This window comes from Salvelinus fontinalis, chromosome 16 (assembly GCF_029448725.1).
Source record: "Salvelinus fontinalis isolate EN_2023a chromosome 16, ASM2944872v1, whole genome shotgun sequence".
NCBI lineage: Eukaryota > Metazoa > Chordata > Actinopteri > Salmoniformes > Salmonidae > Salvelinus > Salvelinus fontinalis.
The window spans coordinates 20,691,345-20,711,135 of NC_074680.1; the positions used below are offsets into that span (position 1 = coordinate 20,691,345).

At 46.6% G+C, this 19,791-nt stretch overlaps 2 protein-coding genes and 1 long non-coding RNA gene across 5 annotated transcripts in view; all 3 read left to right on the forward strand.

The window, feature by feature from the left end:
• The window catches only part of LOC129812803 (uncharacterized), a 76,589-nt gene extending 72,927 nt beyond the window's left edge, over positions 1–3,662 (forward strand). The window contains exons 10-11 of one of the 2 annotated variants that reach the window (XM_055864686.1): positions 609–769; positions 842–3,662. In XM_055864686.1, the coding sequence (XP_055720661.1) occupies positions 1,151–2,101 (951 nt within the window). In that variant the 5' untranslated portion in view covers positions 609–769; positions 842–1,150 and the 3' untranslated portion in view covers positions 2,102–3,662. Of the gene's footprint in view, positions 1–608 lie in introns of both variants that reach the window. The other variant, XM_055864685.1, reaches the window with a different exon arrangement.
• A 274-nt stretch (positions 3,663–3,936) lies between these two features.
• LOC129812804 (uncharacterized) lies at positions 3,937–5,515 on the forward strand. The gene is made up of 3 exons (XR_008753077.1): positions 3,937–4,028; positions 4,223–4,645; positions 5,227–5,515. It is a non-coding gene; the product is annotated as an uncharacterized LOC129812804 (long non-coding RNA).
• Positions 5,516–7,504: 1,989 nt separating this feature from the next.
• Positions 7,505–19,791, forward strand: part of LOC129812801 (dapper homolog 1-like) — a 70,074-nt gene continuing 57,787 nt past the window's right edge. Inside the window, exons 1-4 of one of the 2 annotated variants that reach the window (XM_055864681.1) lie at positions 7,505–8,377; positions 8,494–8,620; positions 9,808–9,967; positions 11,023–11,109. In XM_055864681.1, the coding sequence (XP_055720656.1) occupies positions 11,086–11,109 (24 nt within the window). In that variant the 5' untranslated portion in view covers positions 7,505–8,377; positions 8,494–8,620; positions 9,808–9,967; positions 11,023–11,085. Of the gene's footprint in view, positions 8,621–9,787; positions 9,968–11,022; positions 11,110–19,791 lie in introns of both variants that reach the window. The other variant, XM_055864683.1, reaches the window with a different exon arrangement.

Sequence of the window (19,791 nt, forward strand, 5' to 3'; positions counted from 1 at the left end):
CCTCTCTCTCTTTCTCTTTCTCTTTCCCCTCTATCCCCTCTCGCTCTCTCTCTCGCTCTCTCTCTCCCACTCTGGAGAGTATTCATTGGAAAGGAGATATTTGAAACAGCTCAGCCTTCCATGACTTTACTGCCAAGGAATCTGTAAGTAATGAAACCAGTGACCAAAATATACTAAACTGAGGCCATAAAGTCAGAGCAAGGAATCTACAATCCTAAATAGATTTTTTTGTCTCAACCTTTCCTCATGTTATTGACGGTTGCTCCAACAATGAAGAATAATGCAGATGTTTGAATCGAGCAGAATACACTTGCATTAGCAGATCGATAAGGAATATTGGCATGTTCAGTTGAACAGAATTAAAGACATTTTAATATTATATGAACATTGAAGAGTGGCCTTGTTTTATCCTCCCCATGAAACCAAAGAGCACCTTCAATCATACCTTTAAATATTCTACTAGCGTATCTATGTAGCGTTCCACACCCATCCATTTCTTACAATGAAAATGTATTCTTTTCATTCTTTTCATCAGGATCCAGAGGAGGATGAGGAGGAGCTCCTTGATGCTCCTATAGAGTTGAACGGTCTGGTCTCTTTTCCTGCAGCTATGCACCACGGCCCTGTGCTACCTTGCAGAACCCCTACAACCCCACACCCTGTCTTCAGCTCCATCCAACACAGAGAGACCCTGGAGAACAGGCTGGTCGACTGGCGAGGAGGATGACATTGTGTTGCACAGTGGAGCTGATTTGGATTTGCCCTATTGGTAAGCAGTGTTGGCTCTAAAATGTATGCCAACAGGCGATTTATAAGCCTGTACTTCATGGTCATTTTACAGGGATTTACAGGTAACCGAGCCAGAGGACAGCACTACGTCAGATATCGGTGAGAACAGGAACTGGTTACATAGTATCCTATCCCTTAACCGCATGATAACCCTTAACCCCTTTACAGATATAGCAGGGCGTGGCTAACTTGGTCACGCTAACCCTTACCCAAACCTTAACCCTTACCCGAACTTGAACCCTAACCATAGCCATAACCTTTACCCTAACCATTGCGGGAAAAGCCTTGTGCTGTGCAGGACTGATATGTGAGAACTGGTTCCTTTCACTGCACAAGGACTAGTCCTGTTCTGGTCCACCCCATGCCTGTGGAGCTGAGCCCAGCCACTAGTCCTGTTCTGGTCCACCCCATGCCTGTGGAGCTGAGCCCAGCCACTAGTCCTGTTCTGGTCCACCCCATGCCTGTGGAGCTGAGCCCAGCCACTAGTCCTGTTCTGGTCCACCCCATGCCTGTGGAGCTGAGCCCAGCCACTAGTCCTGTTCTGGTCCACCCCATGCCTGTGGAGCTGAGCCCAGCCTCTAGTCTTGTTCTGGTCCACCCCATGCCTGTGGAGCTGAGCCCAGCCACTAGTCCTGTTCTGGTCCACCCCATGCCTGTGGAGCTGAGCCCAGCCACTAGTCCTGTTCTGGTCCACCCCATGCCTGTGGAGCTGAGCCCAGCCACTAGTCCTGTTCTGGTCCACCCCATGCCTGTGGAGCTGAGCCCAGCCACTAGTCCTATTCTGGTCCACCCCATGCCTGTGGAGCTGAGCCCAGCCACTAGTCCTGTTCTGGTCCACCCCATGCCTGTGGAGCTGAGCCCAGCAACTAGTCCTGTTCTGGTCCACCCCATGCCTGTGGAGCTGAGCCCAGCCTCTAGTCTTGTTCTGGTCCACCCCATGCCTGTGGAACTGAGCCCAGCCCCTAGTCCTGGTACGGACCACCCCATGCCTGTGGAGCTGAGCCCAGCCACTAGTCCTGTTCTGGTCCACCCCATGCCTGTGGAGCTGAGCCCAGCCACTAGTCTTGTTCTGGTCCACCCCATGCCTGTGGAGCTGAGCCCAGCCACTAGTCCTGGTTGGGACCACCCCATGCCTGTGGAACTGAGCCCAGCCCCTAGTCCTGGTTGGGACCACCCCATACCTGTGGAGCTGAGCCCAGCCAGCATTGATGCAGACTACAGCATAGCTGTGGCCTGGGAGCCTCTGGTAGCATCTCCCCTTCAGTGGTGTGTGTGGGGCTCTGTGGTACAGGGACTGTGTGGGGCTCTGTGATAGTATTGCGAGTGCTGTTGTCCATCTGATTATATGCTAAACGCTACTTAAAGCTCAACTGCTTTGTAAAGCCACAAACCAAAATCCTCATGTTTAGGAATCCCACAATGTCCCTCAAAAATGAGTTCAAATGGGGTTTGCATCCATGCTGAAATATTGACTGACCTTTGAACTGAATAGAATAACTATACCTCGTCTCCTTGATTCAAGTAGCTGAACACTCTTTGGTGTTGAGCTAGAACAATAGCAATTTAGCTGTTCTGTTTATAAGTCTACACCTCATTGAAAGCTATGCCTCATGGTTTTCTTTGAGTCCAAGCAGTCTGTCGTGAAGGAACAGTACATGTCAAAGCTCCAATTTTCTCATTAAGACATTGATTGTTCTTTCTCATCTCCTCTTCTCAACTGGCCCGGCCCAGCGCTGCTAAAGATTGCAGTCAGAACACTTAAGAGAGGTAGTGGCAGCAAAGTTAGCGGGCCATTGATTCAGGCGGTGTCCCAAACGGCACTATATTTCCTTTATAGTGACCTACTTTTACCCATTGCGCTGAATAGGTAGTAGGGTTTCATTTGGGATGCGGCCTTGCACTCTCATCTAATAGAAAGATCAATGATGTATCACATCTGCAGATGAGGCCTCCAGTCTGTGATCACTGGTGTGTTGTCAGCACTTTTCCCACTGATCTGCTACTTCCCTTTCAGGAGCTAGTTAAGAACACAACAGTCAGAAGAATAGAGTAGGGGAATACCTGTGGTTGTTTCGTGCAATAGAATTCCAACTCTGTTGTGCAAAGATGGGTGTATCAGAATAGTAGAGAGAAACCGTTTTGAAACAGAGACCAAGGCCTGTGTTCACAAATAATCTCAAAGTAGAATCAGGTCCCCCATGTCCATGTAATCTTATTCATTGTGATCTAAAAGGATAAAACTGATTCTGAATCAGCACTACTACTGAGAAACACTTGATAAAAATGCCCCCTGAACTGTCCCTGTTTGTTCCAATGGAGGCTGCGGGGTGGAGCCTACACCTGTTTGTGGATTCCAGTGTTCCTGTTAGACAGTATGTGGTCTCTGTCAGTGTTCCTGTTAGACAGTATGTGGTCTCTGTCAGTGTTCCTGTTAGACAGTATGTGGTCTCTGTCAGTGTTCCTGTTAGACAGTATGTGGTCTCTGTCAGTGTTCCTGTTAGACAGTATGTGGTCTCTGTCAGTGTTCCTGTTAGACAGTATGTGGTCTCTGTCAGTGTTCCTGTTAGACAGTATGTGGTCTCTGTCAGTGTTCCTGTTAGACAGTATGTGGTCTCTGTCAGTGTTCCTGTTAGACAGTATGTGGTCTCTGTCAGTGTTCCTGTTAGACAGTATGTGGTCTCTGTCAGTGTTCCTGTTAGACAGTATGTGGTCCTTACCAGTGTTCCTGTTAGACAGTATGTGGTCTCTGTCAGTGTTCCTGTTAGACAGTATGTGGTCCTTACCAGTGTTCCTGGCAGAAACCATAGCTCTGATGCTGGGACAGAGAGAGGGACAGGAGAGACCTGTAACACCAGCCAAGCCTCAGGATCCTCCACCACAGGAGGTACTGTACAGTCAATCAATCAATCAATGTCTTAATTGTATCAATTAAAACATTTTTTGTGCATTCAGTGTAAAATCATTTTATTTTGAATTGGTTGGTTTTGTCGTCATTGTATGTTCTTTTCTTTTTTTCTGCCCTCCTTTAATGTATGTATTTGTTCTTTCTTTCCACCTTGTGCTGTTGTAGGAGCCCTTGGTCCTAACACCTGTTCCCACCCCCTCGCCCAGTGTTAGTCCTGGGCCCCCCAGCAGAGGCTTGTCCCCCCTGGGCACCCCACAGGCCTTGGAGCAGGGGACCCCACAGCAGTCACCAAGAGAGCCTCAGCCACCTGATCCCCACACCTTTACACCTACAGGTCTGATAACATAGCCGCTGTATCTCCGTTACACAAGCACGCTCTGCACATTCTATCTGCAGTTATAGTATGAGTAATTGAGTGGTCCATGACTAGGGCCCAGACCTGATAAGGGGAAACTCTGGGCCCTAGTTATAGGCTTGGACCAGAGTCACAATGAGATGCTGAACATTTCTGTTCCTCTTTGTTCTCAGAGCCGGAACCAGTAGTGACCCCTGTCACCACTCCGGTCGCCTGCTGGCCCCTGGGGAGATGCTTCACTGCCTTTGGCTGAGGAGCAACCCCACAGCCCTGGCTGAGTGGCTGAGAAGCAACCCCACAGCCCTGGCTGAGGAGCAACCCCACAGCAACCCCACAGCCCTGGCTGAGGAGCAACCCCACAGCAACCCCACAGCCCTGGCTGAGGAGCAACCCCACAGCAACCCCACAGCCCTGGCTGAGGAGCAACCCCACAGCCCTGGCTGAGGAGCAACCCCACAGCCCTGGCTGTGGAGCAACCCCACAGCCCTGGCTGTGGAGCAACCCCACAGCCCTGGCTGTGGAGCAACCCCACAGCCCTGGCTGTGGAGCAACCCCACAGCCCTGGCTGAGGAGCAAGAGGAGCACAACAAGCCACTGTGAGTCTACCTGCCTGCCTGCCTGCACGTCTACCTGCCTGCCCGTATACCTGCCTGCCCGTATACCTGCCTGCCCGTCTACCTGCCTGTCTGTCTGCCCGCCTGTCTCTGTCTGACTGTCTTTCTGCCTGTCTGTCTGCCTGCATGCCTGTCTGTTTTTGTCTGCCTGCATGCCTGTCTGTTTTTGTCTGCCTGTCTGCCTGAATGTCTGTCTGCTGATTCTACTGTCTGTCTGTCTGTCTGTCTGTCTGTCTCTGTCTGTCTGTCTGTCTGTGTCTGAATGAATGAATGAATGAATGAATGAATGAATGAATGGTGGAACCCCATGTGGACGTCCCTCAGAAGACAGAGTACATAGTGAAGAGCGTAGGCAGCACTGCTTGGTGTGGTTGTATTGTACCACAGCTCCCCCTGCTGTCAGAAGATTACAATGCAGTTGGAGTTACAAAGATTGCACATAGGCCTGTCACATAGATGGTAATTGGTTTCAACCTAAATTTGTGAAATGGCTTGTCATGACCGAGTGACTCAATCTGTCTCTCTGTTTCTGCCTCTCTCTTTCTCTCCCTCTCTCGCTACAGAGTAATGTCAATGGCTGAAGAGGAGCCTGTCTGTGTGGCCTCCCCACTACCCTACCCCACCACCCCCACCAGGGCCTCAGACCCCTCCATTCCCTCCTCCTGGTCCTCGTGGGGAGAGTATTAGTAGCAGCAGTATTTACACCGTCACAGACACTGCTCCTAGACTGTGCTCCTAGACTGTGCTGCTAGACTGACTGCTGCTAGACTGACTGCTGCTAGACTGACTGCTGCTAGACTGACTGCTGCTAGACTGACTGCTGCTAGACTGACTGCTGCTAGACTGACTGCTGCTAGACTGACTGCTGCTAGACTGACTGCTGCTAGACTGACTGCTGCTAGACTGACTGCTGCTAGACTGACTGCTGCTAGACTGACTGCTGCTAGACTGACTGCTGCTAGACTGACTGCTGCTAGACTGACTGCTGCTAGACTGACTGCTGCTAGACTGACTGCTGCTAGACTGACTGCTGCTAGACTGACTGCTGCTAGACTGACTGCTGCTAGACTGACTGCTGCTAGACTGACTGTTGCTAGACTGACTGCTGCTAGACTGACTGCTGCTAGACTGACTGCTGCTAGACTGACTGCTGCTAGACTGACTGCTGCTAGACTGACTGCTGCTAGACAGACTGCTACTAGACGTCTAGACAGACAGACTGCTCCTAGACAGACTGCTCCTAGACAGACTGCTCCTAGACAGACTGCTCCTAGACAGACTGCTCCTAGACAGACTGCTCCTAGACAGACTGCTCCTAGACAGACTGCTCCTAGACAGACTGCTCCTAGACAGACTGCTCCTAGACAGACTGCTCCTAGACAGACTGCTCCTAGACAGACTGCTCCTAGACAGACTGCTCCTAGACAGACTTCTCCTAGACAGACTTCTCCTAGACCGACTGCTCCTAGACCGACTGCTCCTAGACCGACTGCTCCTAGACAGACTGCTCCTAGACCGACTGCTCCTAGACAGACTGCTGCTAGACAGACTGCTGCTAGACTGACTGCTGCTAGACTGACTGCTGCTAGACTGACTGCTGCTAGACTGACTGCTGCTAGACTGACTGCTGCTAGACTGACTGCTGCTAGACTGACTGCTGCTAGACTGACTGCTGCTAGACTGACTGCTGCTAGACTGACTGCTGCTAGACTGACTGCTGCTAGACTGACTGCTGCTAGACTGACTGCTGCTAGACTGACTGCTGCTAGACTGACTGCTGCTAGACAGACTGCTACTAGACGTCTAGACAGTCAGAATGCTGCTAGACTGATTTCTGCTAGACTGACTGTTGCTAGACTGACTGCTGCTAGACTGACTGCTACTAGACGTCTAGACAGTCAGAATGCTGCAAGACTGACTACTGCTAGACTGACTGCTGCTAGGCAGACTGCTGCTAGGCAGACTGCTGCTAGACTGACTGCTGCTAGACTGACTGCTGCTAGACTGACTGCTCCTAGGCAGACTGCTCCTAGGCAGACTGCTCCTAGGCAGACTGCTCCTAGGCAGACTGCGGCAAGACTGACTGCGGCAAGACTGACTGCGGCAAGACTGACTGCTGCTAGATGTCTAGACTGACTGCTCCTAGACTGACTGCTCCTAGACTGACTGCTCCTAGACTGACTGCTCCTAGACTGACTGCTCCTAGACTGACTGCTCCTAGACTGACTGCTCCTAGACTGACTGCTGCTAGACTGACTGCTGCTAGATGTCTAGACAGACTGCTCCTAGACTGACTGCTCCTAGACTGACTGCTCCTAGACTGACTGCTCCTAGACTGACTGCTGCTAGACTGACTGCTGCTAGATGTCTAGACAGACTGCTCCTAGACTGACTGCTCCTAGACTGACTGCTCCTAGACTGACTGCTCCTAGACTGACTGCTCCTAGACTGACTGCTCCTAGACTGACTGCTCCTAGACTGACTGCTCCTAGACTGACTGCTCCTAGACTGACTGCTGCTAGACTGACTGCTGCTAGACTGACTGCTGCTAGACTGACTGCTGCTAGACTGACTGCTGCTAGACTGACTGCTGCTAGACTGACTGCTGCTAGACTGACTGCTCCTAGACTGACTGCTCCTAGACTGACTGCTCCTAGACTGACTGCTCCTAGACTGACTGCTCCTAGACTGACTGCTCCTAGACTGACTGCTCCTAGACTGACTGCTGCTAGACTGACTGCTGCTAGACTGACTGCTGCTAGACTGACTGCTGCTAGACTGACTGCTGCTAGACTGACTGCTGCTAGACTGACTGCTGCTAGACTGACTGCTGCTAGACTGACTGCTGCTAGACTGACTGCTGCTAGACTGACTGCTGCTAGACTGACTACTGCTAGACTGACTGCTCCTAGACTGACTGCTCCTAGACTGACTGCTCCTAGACTGACTGCTCCTAGACTGACTGCTCCTAGACTGACTGCTCCTAGACAGACTGCTCACAGACAGACTGCTGCTAGACGTCTAGACAGATTGCTTCTAGACAGACTGCTGCTGGACTGCTCCTAGACAGACTTCTGCTGGACTACTCCTAGACAGACTACTACTAGACTGTTCCTAGACAGACTGTTGCTAGACTTCTTCTCGACAGACTGCTGCTTGACAGAATGCTCCCAGACAGACTGCTGCTAGACTGCTCCCAGACAGACTGCTACTAGACTGACTGCTGCTAGAGAGGCTGCTCCTAGACAGACTGCTGCTAGACAGACTGCTACTAGACAGACTGCTGCTAGACAGACTGCTACTAGACGTCTAGACAGACAGACTGCTGCTAGACAGACTGCTGCTAGACAGACTGCTGCTAGACAGACTGCTGCTAGACAGACTCCTACTAGACAGACTGCTCCTAGACAGACTGCTCCTAGACAGACTGCTGCTAGACGTCTAGACAGACTGCTGCTAGACGTTTAGACAGACTGCTGCTAGACAGACTGCTCCTAGACGTCTAGACAGACTGCTGCTAGACAGACTGCTTCTAGACGTCTAGACAGACTGCTGCTAGACAGACTGCTCCTAGACGTCTAGACAGACTGCTGCTAGACAGACTGCTCCTAGATGTCTAGACAGACTGCTGCTAGACATCTAGACAGTCTGCTGCTAGACACATCTGAGAGGGAGCGCTGCTCCTTAGCTACAGCCAGGTGGCAGAAGCACCAGGTGAGGTGGATAGACACCGCAGCTTAACACACACTCAAGCACACACACAAACACACACACACACGCGGACACATCACGCAGATGTCAGGTGATCATTTATTTTCTGTTTCACTCAGGTCTGTGACACTTCCCAGTGAGGGCCAGGTCAGGAGGCCTGCTATCCCGGCCCACCACGACCTCATCCTGTCTCTGCTGGCTAAAATTGACCAGGGGGTCATCACTCAGACATGCCCTGACCCAGAGGTAACTGTCAGACTTCTGCACTACTGCACACATACTGTGGCAGGCTATCCCCATATATGATGTTTTAAGGGTATAATTATACATTTCTTTGTCTATGCATGCCAAAATTGAGGGTGACCTTATTGTTTTTTACGCATAGGATTTATGTAAGGGACATCCAAGGAAAACTAGTATAAGCAAAAGCTTGTTTCAGAGTGTCTGTAAACGCTGGATTTATGCTGACTTTCAATCAAGAACAGTAATTTCCCATGATCCCATCTTCCCATGATACAGTGGTGATCCTAACAATGTATGACAGGGAAACTAGAGAGAGTGTGGTATGGTTTCCCAGTCCTGTTATGTTGTAGCCGTACTGTTCACTCTTAACTGAGCCTCCTACAGTATGTCTCATAAAAACACATGCAAAAGCATGAAATTAATACTCTAATATTTACTAAGTGATCGAAAAGCAACATGCGATTCTGTTATGGTTGTCTGTCTCAGGTTGTGAATGCGCCTCTGTGTTCACATGGCTCTTTAGACAGTGTGTCTAAGTTATGAGTCCACTCAGACAGAAACACCTCATAGCAGATTCCTAGCCTCTTCCTGTGTTGGCCAAAAACAATATTTACCCAACTCAAAATCAGCTCGACCCGTGGTTAAAAGAGCCCCAATGTTGCTTGGACACCTACCAGAGGGGTCTGGTGAAAAGTAGTGCACTATATAGTATAGAATAGGGTGCCATTTGGGATATACCTGGGACAGCTCTTGACACCAACAGACTGAGGACTCAATTACAATATCACTGAGCTGACTGACACACAGAGCCTGTAAAACGCTTTGACAAACCCTCTTATCCTGAAAAGCACCTCAAACCCAATGTTTTGGCAACAGAAACTATGTTTGTGTTATCTGGTTACACTGTATTTGGACTATGTGGCTTGTGAGAGCATTTTAAATGACAGGGCTCCCCCTCTATTTGAGACAGTTATTGATGCAAGGATTCATCCAATTCATCTAAGCTGGGCTTGGATAAGAATGTGTGTGTGTGTGTGTGTGTGTGTGTGTGTGTGTGTGTGTGTGTGTGTGTGTGTGTGTGTGTGTGTGTGTGTGTGTGTGTGTGTGTGTGTGTGTGTGTGTGTGTGTGTGTGTGTGCGCCTACGTGTGTGTCGCTACATGTGTGTGAAGAATATGTCTTAATTTGGCAGGCATTTGAGCAGAAGTTAGACGCAACGAGCTTCCAGGGCACTCAGTGGCCAGTTGACATCAGGAACATGGATGTGGAGCCAGAGACGCTACATCAGCCTCCTCAGCTTGATACCTAATGTCACCTCCACTCCCTCTCCCTCACGGGCAAGCATTACAAATGTATACTGTACACAGCATCTGCTCCACACACACACACGCACGCGCACGCGCACACGCACACGCACACGCACACGCACACGCACACACAGACACAGACACACACAGACACACACACAGACACACAGAAAGAAAGAAAGAAATCTGGCTCTTAGTTTTTCATACCATGTTATTCTTTGCAGCCGGTTAGGTAAGGATAAGGTTCCACCATGTTGTGTTTTTGTTATAGATACTGTATAGATGATCTAAGGACACTTGAAAGAGGGAAGAAGCCTAGAACTTTTCAACATGTTAAATGAACAATCTACAGTACACAAGACTAATGGCAGCCTTACCTCTTAGAATAGACGCTGTAGAGTTCTTGGATATCAACTTGGCTCCTAGGACAATACAGAGAGTACAGCCATGCATGTGGAGATGATTTGGACGTACAGACTGACTGTGTCCCATATGGAGGATGAGGAGGATTACCGATTCCCTATTTAGTGCAGTACATTTGACCAGGGCCAAGGAAGGCTCTGGTTTAAAGTAGCACACTCTAGGGAATAGGGTGCCATTGGGGATGATTCTTTATCTTTAATTAAACTGGTGCAGATGTCCTCCTGTGTGAATCATTGGCTGGCCTCAGCAGCTTCCATACTGTGTTCTCTGGTGGTGTTGACAGTGACAAGCAAGAACCAGTTTTATTTGTAGCCCCATGTTCTGCCTCCACATGCTAATGGCCCCAGCTGGAGAGAAAATCCTCCTGAATATTCTTCAGTTTTCTTCATCAGAAAAGCAAAGTGGCTTCTTTAGTTACGTGTTGACACACATGATCTGGATGTAGGCCATGTGTGTGGTTAGATTACTCTTCCTAGATGGAGACATTGAAACAATGTGCTTGAACGTTGTTGTCCCATTGGCTTCCTCCTCTGCTTTCAGGTTTAATCTTATCCCCTTTGAATGCAATGCCTCTCCTCTCCTCTCCTCTCCTCTCCTCTCCTCTCCTCTCCTCTCCTCTCCTCTCCTCTCCTCTCCTCTCCTCTCCTCTCCTCTCCTCTCCTCTCCTCTCTGTTTAGACGGCTTAGTCTAGCTCTTCAGCTCTCAGACCTGCTCCCATCCTGGTCAGTTTCAAGAGACCAATGGAGAGATGCCAGAGAAACCAGGTATGGTTTCTCAAGTCACGTTTTACTGTTAGAACTGTTTTCATTCATTCAATTGGTCTCCCCAATACTACAATGTAAAAACATTCATTCTTGTAAAAGGCCAGGTGTGTCACGTTATTCTGAGAGACCATATGGCATGGGTAGTTGGGTACAGCTTAAGGGAAAAACGGATACAGCTTAGACACAAACACTGTTTGAGAAGTCAACGCACAAAGATGTAGACCATGGCGTGTCCCTCTGTTCTCCTCTGACCACCAGATGGCACTAGTGCGTCTGTCCTGTGTCTCTCCTCCCCCTATCTTCCTCTCCTCCTTTGTCTCCAAGTTCGGTCACAGCAGTAGTTATCCCACATTTTGTCTTACATCACTGCTGTGTCCTGTCCTCCCTAGCTAAAGCTACGCCTCATGGGGGTAGCAACTGCTCGAGCCAGTGCTTTAAATCTCAATAATGTACACAGGACTGGACACACCTCGGTGACAACACAACATGGGGTGAGGAGGAGATAACATTAGTGTGGAGGGAGGGTTTCAAGTTTTAATGTCACATGCACAAGTACAGTGAAAAGTGTTTCTTGCAAACTCTAAACCCAACAGTGCAGTAATCATTATCAGTGTAAAAGTAAAAAATAACATAAGGTAGAACAAAAACACATGAGAAATAAGAACATAAGTAAGTACTATATACTAATACTATATAAAAGGGTCAGTCAGTTCTAATAACATATTTACAATGTGCAGGGATACTGGAGAGATAGAGGTAGATATGTACAGGGGTAAGGTGACAGGGATACTGGAGGGGTAGAGGTAGATATGTACAGGGGTAAGGTGACAGGGATACTGGAGGGATAGAGGTAGATATGTACAGGGGTAAGGTGACAGGGATACTGGAGGGATAGAGGTAGATATGTACAGGGGTAAGGTGACAGGGATACTGGAGGGATCGAGGTAGATATGTTCAGGGGTAAGGTGACAGGGATACTGGAGGGATCGAGGTAGATATGTACAGGGGTAAGGTGACAGGGATACTGGAGGGATAGAGGTAGATATGTACAGGGGTAAGGTGACAGGGATACTGGAGGGATAGAGGTAGATATGTACAGGGGTAAGGTGACAGGGATACTGGAGGGATAGAGGTAGATATGTACAGGGAGGGAGGGACATGACGTGACTGAATACTAAGTCTGTCTCTCAAATGGCACCGCACTATTCTCTATATAGTGCACTACTTTTTTCCAGAGCCCTATGAGTAGGGTTCAATTTGGGACGTATCCCTGGATTGAATACATTGAGTAAGGAGCAGGGGTACTGAAGCTAATTGCATGTCAGTGGTACTTTGAAGAATCTCAAATATAGAATATATTTTGATTTGTTTAACACTTTTTTTGGTTACTACATTATTCCATATGTGTTATTTCATAGTTTTATGTCTTCACTATTATTCTACAATGTAGAAAATCATAAAAATAAAGAAAAACCCTTGAATGAATAGGTGTGTCCAACCTTTTTACTGGTACTGTGTGTGTATATATAAAGTTGAAGTCGGAACTTTACCTACACTTAGGTTGGAGTCAATAACACTAGTTTTTCAACCACTCCACAAATTTCTTGTTCACAAACTATAGTTTTGGCAAGTAAGTTAGGGCATCTACTTTGTGAATGACACAAGTCATTTTTCCAACAATTGTTTCCAGACGGATTATTTAACTTATAATTTACTGTATCACAATTCCAGTGGGTCAGAAGTTTACATACACTAAGTTGACTGTGCCTTTAAACAGCTTGGAAAATTCCAGAAAATGATGTCATGGCTTTAGAAGCTTCTGATAGGCTAAATCAAATCAAATCAAAGTTTATTTGTCACGTGCGCCGAATACAACAGGTGTAGACCTATTCCATTGAAATGCTTACTTACAGGCTCTAACCAATAGTGCAAAAAAGGTATTGGGTGAACAGGTAGTTAAAGAAATAAAAACAACAGTAAAAAGACAGGCTATATACAGTAGCGAGGCTATAAAGGTAGCAAGGCTACATACAGACACGGGTTAGTCAGGCTGATTGAGGTAGTATGTACATGTAGATATGGTTAAAGTGACTATGCACATATTATAAACAGAGAGTAGCAGCAGCGTAAAAGAGGGGTTGGGGGGGGCACATAATGCAAATAGTCCGGGTAGCCATTTGATTACCTGTTCAGGAGTCTTATGGCTTGGGGGTAAAAACTGTTGAGAAGCCTTTTGTCCTATACGTGGCACTCCAGTACCACTTGCCATGCGATAGTAGAGAGAACAGTCTATGACTGGGGTGGCTGGGGTCTTTAACAATTTTTAGGGCCTACCTCTGGCATCGCCTGGTGTAGAGGTCCTGGATGGCAGGCAGCTTAGCCCCAGTGATGTACTGGGCCTTATGCACTACCCTCTGTAGTGCCTTGCAGTCGGAGGCTGAGCAATTGCCGTACCAGGCAGTGATGCAACCAGTCAGGATGCTCTCGATGTTGCAGCTGTAGAACCTTTTGAGGATCTCAGGAACCATGCCAAATCTTTTTAGTTTCCTGAGGGGGAATAGGCTTTGTCGTGCCCTCTTTACGACTGTCTTGGTGTGTTTGGACCATTCTAGTTTGTTGGTGATGTGGACACCAAAGAACTGGAAGCTCTCAACCTGCTCCACTACAGCCCCGTCGATGAGAATGGGGCCGTACTCGGTCCTCCTTTTCCTGTAGTCCACAATCATCTTCTTAGTCTTGGTTACATTGAGGGATAGGTTGTTACTCTGGCACCACCTGGCCAGATCTCTGACCTCCTCCCTATAGGCTGTCTCGTCGTTGTCGGTGATCAGGCCTACCACTGTTGTGTCGTCTGCAAACTTAATGATGGTGTTGGAGTCGTGCCTGGCCATGCAGTCGTGGGTGAACAGGGAGTACAGGAGGGGACTGAGCACGCACCCCTGGGGGGCGCCAGTGTTGAGGATCAGTGCGGCAGATGTTTTGCTACCTACCCTCACCACCTGGGGGCGGCCCGTCAGGAAATCCAGGATCCAGTTGCAGAGGGAAGTGTTTAGTCCCAGGATCCTTAGCTTAGTGATGAGCTTTGAGGGTACTATGGTGTTGAACGCTGAGCTGTAGTCAATGAACAACATTCTCATGTAAGTGTTCCTTTTGTCCAGGTGGGAAAGGGCAGTGTGGAGTGCAATAGAGATTGCATCATCTGTGGATCTGTTTGTGTGGTATGCAAATTGGAGTGGGTCTAGGGTTTCTGGGATAATGGTGTTGATGTGAGCCATTACCAGCCTTTCAAAGCACTTTATTGCTACGGACGTGAGTGCTACGGGTCTGTAGTCAATTAGGCAGGTTGCCTTTTCTTTGCCTCCAAAGAAATCAGCCAAGACCTCAGAAGAAAAATTGTCGACCTCCACAAGTCTTGTTCATCCTTGGGAGCCATTTCCAAACGCCTGCAGGTACCACGTTTATCTGTAAAAACAATAGTACGCAAGTATAAAGACCATGGGACCACGCAGCCGTCATACCGCTCAGGAAGGAGACGCGTTCTGTCTCCTTGAGATGAATGTACCTTGGTGCGAAAAGTGCAAATCAATTCCAGAAGAACAGCAAAAGACCTTGTGAAGATGCTGGAGGAAACAGGTACAAAGTATCTATATCCACAGTAAGTGAGTCCTACATCGACATAACCTGAAAAGCCGCTCATCAAGAAAGAAGCCACTACTCCAAAACCACCATAAAAAAGCCAGACTACGGTTTGCAACTGCACATGGGGACAAAGATCGTACTTTCTGGAGAAATGTCCTCTGGTCTGATGAAACAAAAATAGAACTGTTTGGCCACAATGACCATTGATACGTTTGGAGGAAAGAGGGGGAGGCTTGCAAGCTGAAGAACACCATCCCAGTCGTGATGCACGGGGGTGGCAGCATCATGTTGTGGGGGTACTTCATGTTGTGGGGGTTGCAGGAGGGACTGGTGTACTTCACAAAATAGATGGCATCATGAGGCAGGAAAATTATGTGGAAATATTGAAGCAACATCTCAAGACATCAGTCAGGAAGTTAAAGCATGGTCGCAAATGGGTCTTCCAAATGGACAATGACACCAATCATACATCCAAAGTTGTGGCAAAATGTCTTAAGGACAACAAAGTCAAGGTATTGGAGTGGCCATCACAAAGCCCTGATCTCAATCCTTTAGAAAATTAGTGGGCAGAACTGAAAAAGTGAGTGCGAGCAAGGAGAACTACAAATGTTTTACCCAAGTTAAACAATTTAAAGGCAATGCTACCAAATACTAATTGAGTGTATGTAAACTTCTGACCCACTAGGAATGTGATGAAAGAAATAAAAGCGGAAATAAATAATTCTCTCTACTATTATTCTGACATTTCACATTCTTAAAATAAAGTGGTGATCCTAACTGACCTAAGACAGGGAATTTTTACCAGGATTAAATTGAGTTCAAAAACTGAGTTTAAATATATTTGGCTAAGGTGTATGTAAACTTCTGACTTCAGCTATATACATACACTGGAGTTTCACTGGAATTGTGGTACAGTGAATTATAAGTGAAATCATCTGTCTGTAAACAATTGTTGTAAAAATGACTTGTGGCATGTTCAAAGTAGATGTTCTAACCGACTTGCCAAAACTATAGTTTGTTAACAAGACATTTGTGGAGTGGTTGAAAAACTTGTTTTAATGACTCCAACCTAAGTGTATGTAAACCTCTGATATCAACTGTATATATATAATATGCAATAGGGTGCCATTTGGGACAGAGCTATGGACAGAGAGACAGAGCTATAGCTCTTGGTAGGCTGTAGGTCCTGGAGGCTTTCTAACTGCTGCTGTGAAAGCATTTGTGTGCCATGTGCTTTTGTTCTTCTTCTTTTTTTTTTCTTCTTCCAATTTCGTGGTATCCAATTGTTAGTAATTACTATCTTGTCTCATTGCTACAACTCCCGTACGGGCTCGGAAGAGATGAAGGTCGAAAGCCATGCGTCCTCCGAAACACAACCCAACCAAGCTGCACTGCTTCTTAACACAGCGCGCCTCCAACCCGGAAGCCAGCAGCACCAATGTGTCGGAGGAAACACCGTGCACCTAGCTACCACAGGAGTCGCTGGTGCGCGATGAGACAAGGATATCCCTACCAGCCAAACACTCCCTAACCCGGACGACGCTAGGCCAATTGTGCGTCGCCCCTTGCTTTTGTTATTCTGAGAGGACATACAAGTCTCTATGTACACAGGGAATAGCCAGGGTTTGGACACAGCCTATTCCTCTGCTGCTTCACTCACCAGTACTCATGTGAAGTTGCTTGATCTCTTTCCTGATACATAGTTGTGCTTTATGGATGTGACATTACCCTCTATCAAGTATACATGTTGGATTAGTTTTCCTTATCTGCCTCCCTCTCAAATGAAACACCCTGCCTGTCCTTTGAACCTGTGAGTCTGTGGTGATAACTTGCTACCATCCAGGCCGGCAGAATCTGTTAAAGTAATTTAATCTGTGTTTGGATATTTTTGTAGCTGTGTTGAATGTCAGAGTGTGTTTTGTATGTCACTGCGTATCTGTAAGGATTTTGTTTCGGTGGAAATTTGATGCACCAGTGAAACAGGGGTCGGGGGAAAGAGCAAATTGTCCACCTGCATCTTAATGTTTCGCCTCGACACCTTCTTCCACCTTTCATCTCCTCCCAGTTTTCTGCTCGTTGTAGCAACTTGTTGTTAGGGGAAGAGATTACAAGAATGAATTTAAAGGGGCAACTCAACTGACGCCTGTGATGGTAACATGATTAAATTACCCCTCAGTTATTGTGTCTTAGCCTGGGTGATATGTTATGCTCTAGCTTTACTTCACTTCACTTTAACTTTACTGAACTCAGGCAATACAACAGAAGGGGGCTTTGATTTGGGTGGTCAAATAAAAAAACCATTTAGTACTAGGTTTAATGAAGAACTGCATTTAAAGGTGATGTCAAGGCACTACATTAGGGCTACTTCCCAAATGGTACCCTATTCCCTATATAGTGCACTAGATAGGGAATAGGGTGTCATTTGGGAAGCATACTAGGGCCTGATTTTGTGCTCTGGAGCCAGAGCACTGAGTGGCAAAGGCCTGAATTCTCATCCTCTTACGTAAGCCCCAAGGCCAGTAAGCTGTTGCCTCCTGTCCTGCCTCCCTCCTTGCTATATATGGGCCAATGGTCAATGTGTTCTGTAGCCTTTTCATTTAGACTGGACGTGACACAGTAAAGGTTCTGGTTTCTTTCTAGAACTGCTATAAATGGTTTGAGTCCCAAATGGCCCCTTATTCCCTATTAATGTGTACTACTTTTGACCACAGCCCTATTGGTGTTGTTCAAGGTGTTGAAAGCGTTCCACAGGGATTCTGGCCCATGTTGACTCCAATGCTTCCCACAGTTGTGTGAAGTTGGCTGGATGTCCTCCGGGTGGTTGACCATTATTGATACACAGGAAACTGTTGAGTATGAAAAACCCAGCAGCGTTGCAGTTCTTGACACAAACCGGTACGCCTGGCACCTACTACCATACCCCGTTCAAAGGCCTTAAAATATTTTGTCTTGCCCATTCAACCTCTGAATGGCTCACATACACAATTGTCTCACGGCTTAAAAATCCTTCTTTAACCTGTCTCCTTTCCTTCATCTACACTGATTGAAGTGGACTTAACAAGTGACATCAATAAGGGATCGTAGATTTCACCTGGATTCACCTGGTCTCTCTGTCATGGAAAGAGCAGATGTTTCTAATGTTTTGTACACTTGGTGTATATTTAATTTTAAACATAATTTGTGCAAATTGACTGTAAGAGCAGCCCGATCAAATGCACATGAAATCATTTTTTTCTTTTAACATACATGGAAATTCTTTCCTTAGTGTGTAAGTGTACATTTGATTACATTGCAGTGTTTCTCTTTTTTGTGGACAGAACTTTTTTGGTGGAGAGATCTGGCAAGCTTAGGTCTTCCTCCTTGGAGAACAATTATTTATATTAAAACTAACACTTGAGAATGGATTACTGGAAAATCGGTGTTCACTAACAATCTGATAGAAATGTTCCACAGACCGAAGGTTTAGAAATTCTGCTACGGATCAATTTTCACACTCAAGAATGGACGTTAAATGTGAAAATTTAACACACATGTCCATGAAATTGTATATAGTTTTAGGTTCATTATTAAACATTGACCGATACTGCAAACTATGCCGTTCTCAGCACCAGGAAGGACTGCACTATTTATTTGTAAACGGGGTGCTCTGCTGGGCTCCCTGGCACACATTTTTTGGGATTAATGCTTCCTTACATTACGATTGGTCATAAACTGAATAAATCATACTTTTTCTGTGGTCCTTGACTAGTCAGCCCCAGCCTGCTCTGAAACCCTGTAACCAGACTAACTCTAGGCTGGACACTATGGACCTACAGTATAGTATGTGTGCCTTGTATAGTAATTGGCTGCCTGGTACTCCCCCCCCATACCTCCCTCTGTCATTGGCAGTAGAAGTGTAGAGTTCTAAATCTAGCAGGCCCACTAGAAGAACACCATACGGATAGAGAGCCTAAACTGATTCCAAGCTGCAGTTATGTTTTCATCGTCAGGATCACAACACACCCCACTCTCTCAAGGAGTATCAACTTTCAAAGATGTCCCTCCAGTTACTCCTCATTTAGCTGATGTGCTTCGTAGCTGTGATCTGTAATTAACAGTCTGTCAGTCCCCCTGTTCACAACAATGTCTGCTTTAGGATGAATTACCACAGCAACACAGTTCACAACTTCACTATTAAATGTCAAGAACACTGCTGTTCACACTGTCAGACAGTCATAGTTCACACTGTCAGACAGTCATAGTTCACACTGTTAGACATTCATAGTTCACACTGTCAGACAGTCATAGTTCACACTGTCAGACAGTCATAGTTCACACTGTTAGACATTCATAGTTCACACTGTTAGACATTCATAGTTCACACTGTTAAACATGCATAGTTCACACTGTTAAATATTCATAGTTCACACTGTCAGACAGTCATAGTTCACACTGTCAGACAGTCATAGTTCACACTGTCAGACAGTCATAGTTCACACTGTCAGACAGTCATAGTTCACACTGTCAGACAGTCATAGTTCACACTGTCAGACAGTCATAGTTCACACTGTCAGACAGTCATAGTTCACACTGTCAGACAGTCATAGTTCAGACAGTCATAGTTCACACTGTCAGACAGTCATAGTTCACACTGTTAAACATTCATAGTTCACACTGTTAGACAGTCATAGTTCACACTGTTACAGTCATAGTTCACACTGTTAAACATTCATAGTTCACACTGTTAAACATTCATAGTTCACACTGTTAAACATTCATAGTTCACACTGTTAAACATTCATAGTTCACACTGTTAGACAGTCATAGTTCACACTGTTAAACATTCATAGTTCACACTGTTAAACATTCATAGTTCACACTGTTAGACAGTCATAGTTCACACTGTTACAGTCATAGTTCACACTGTTAAACAGTCATAGTTCACACTGTTAGACATTCATAGTTCACACTGTTAGACATTCATAGTTCACACTGTTAGACATTCATAGTTCACACTGTTAGACATTCATAGTTCACACTGTTAGACATTCATAGTTCACACTG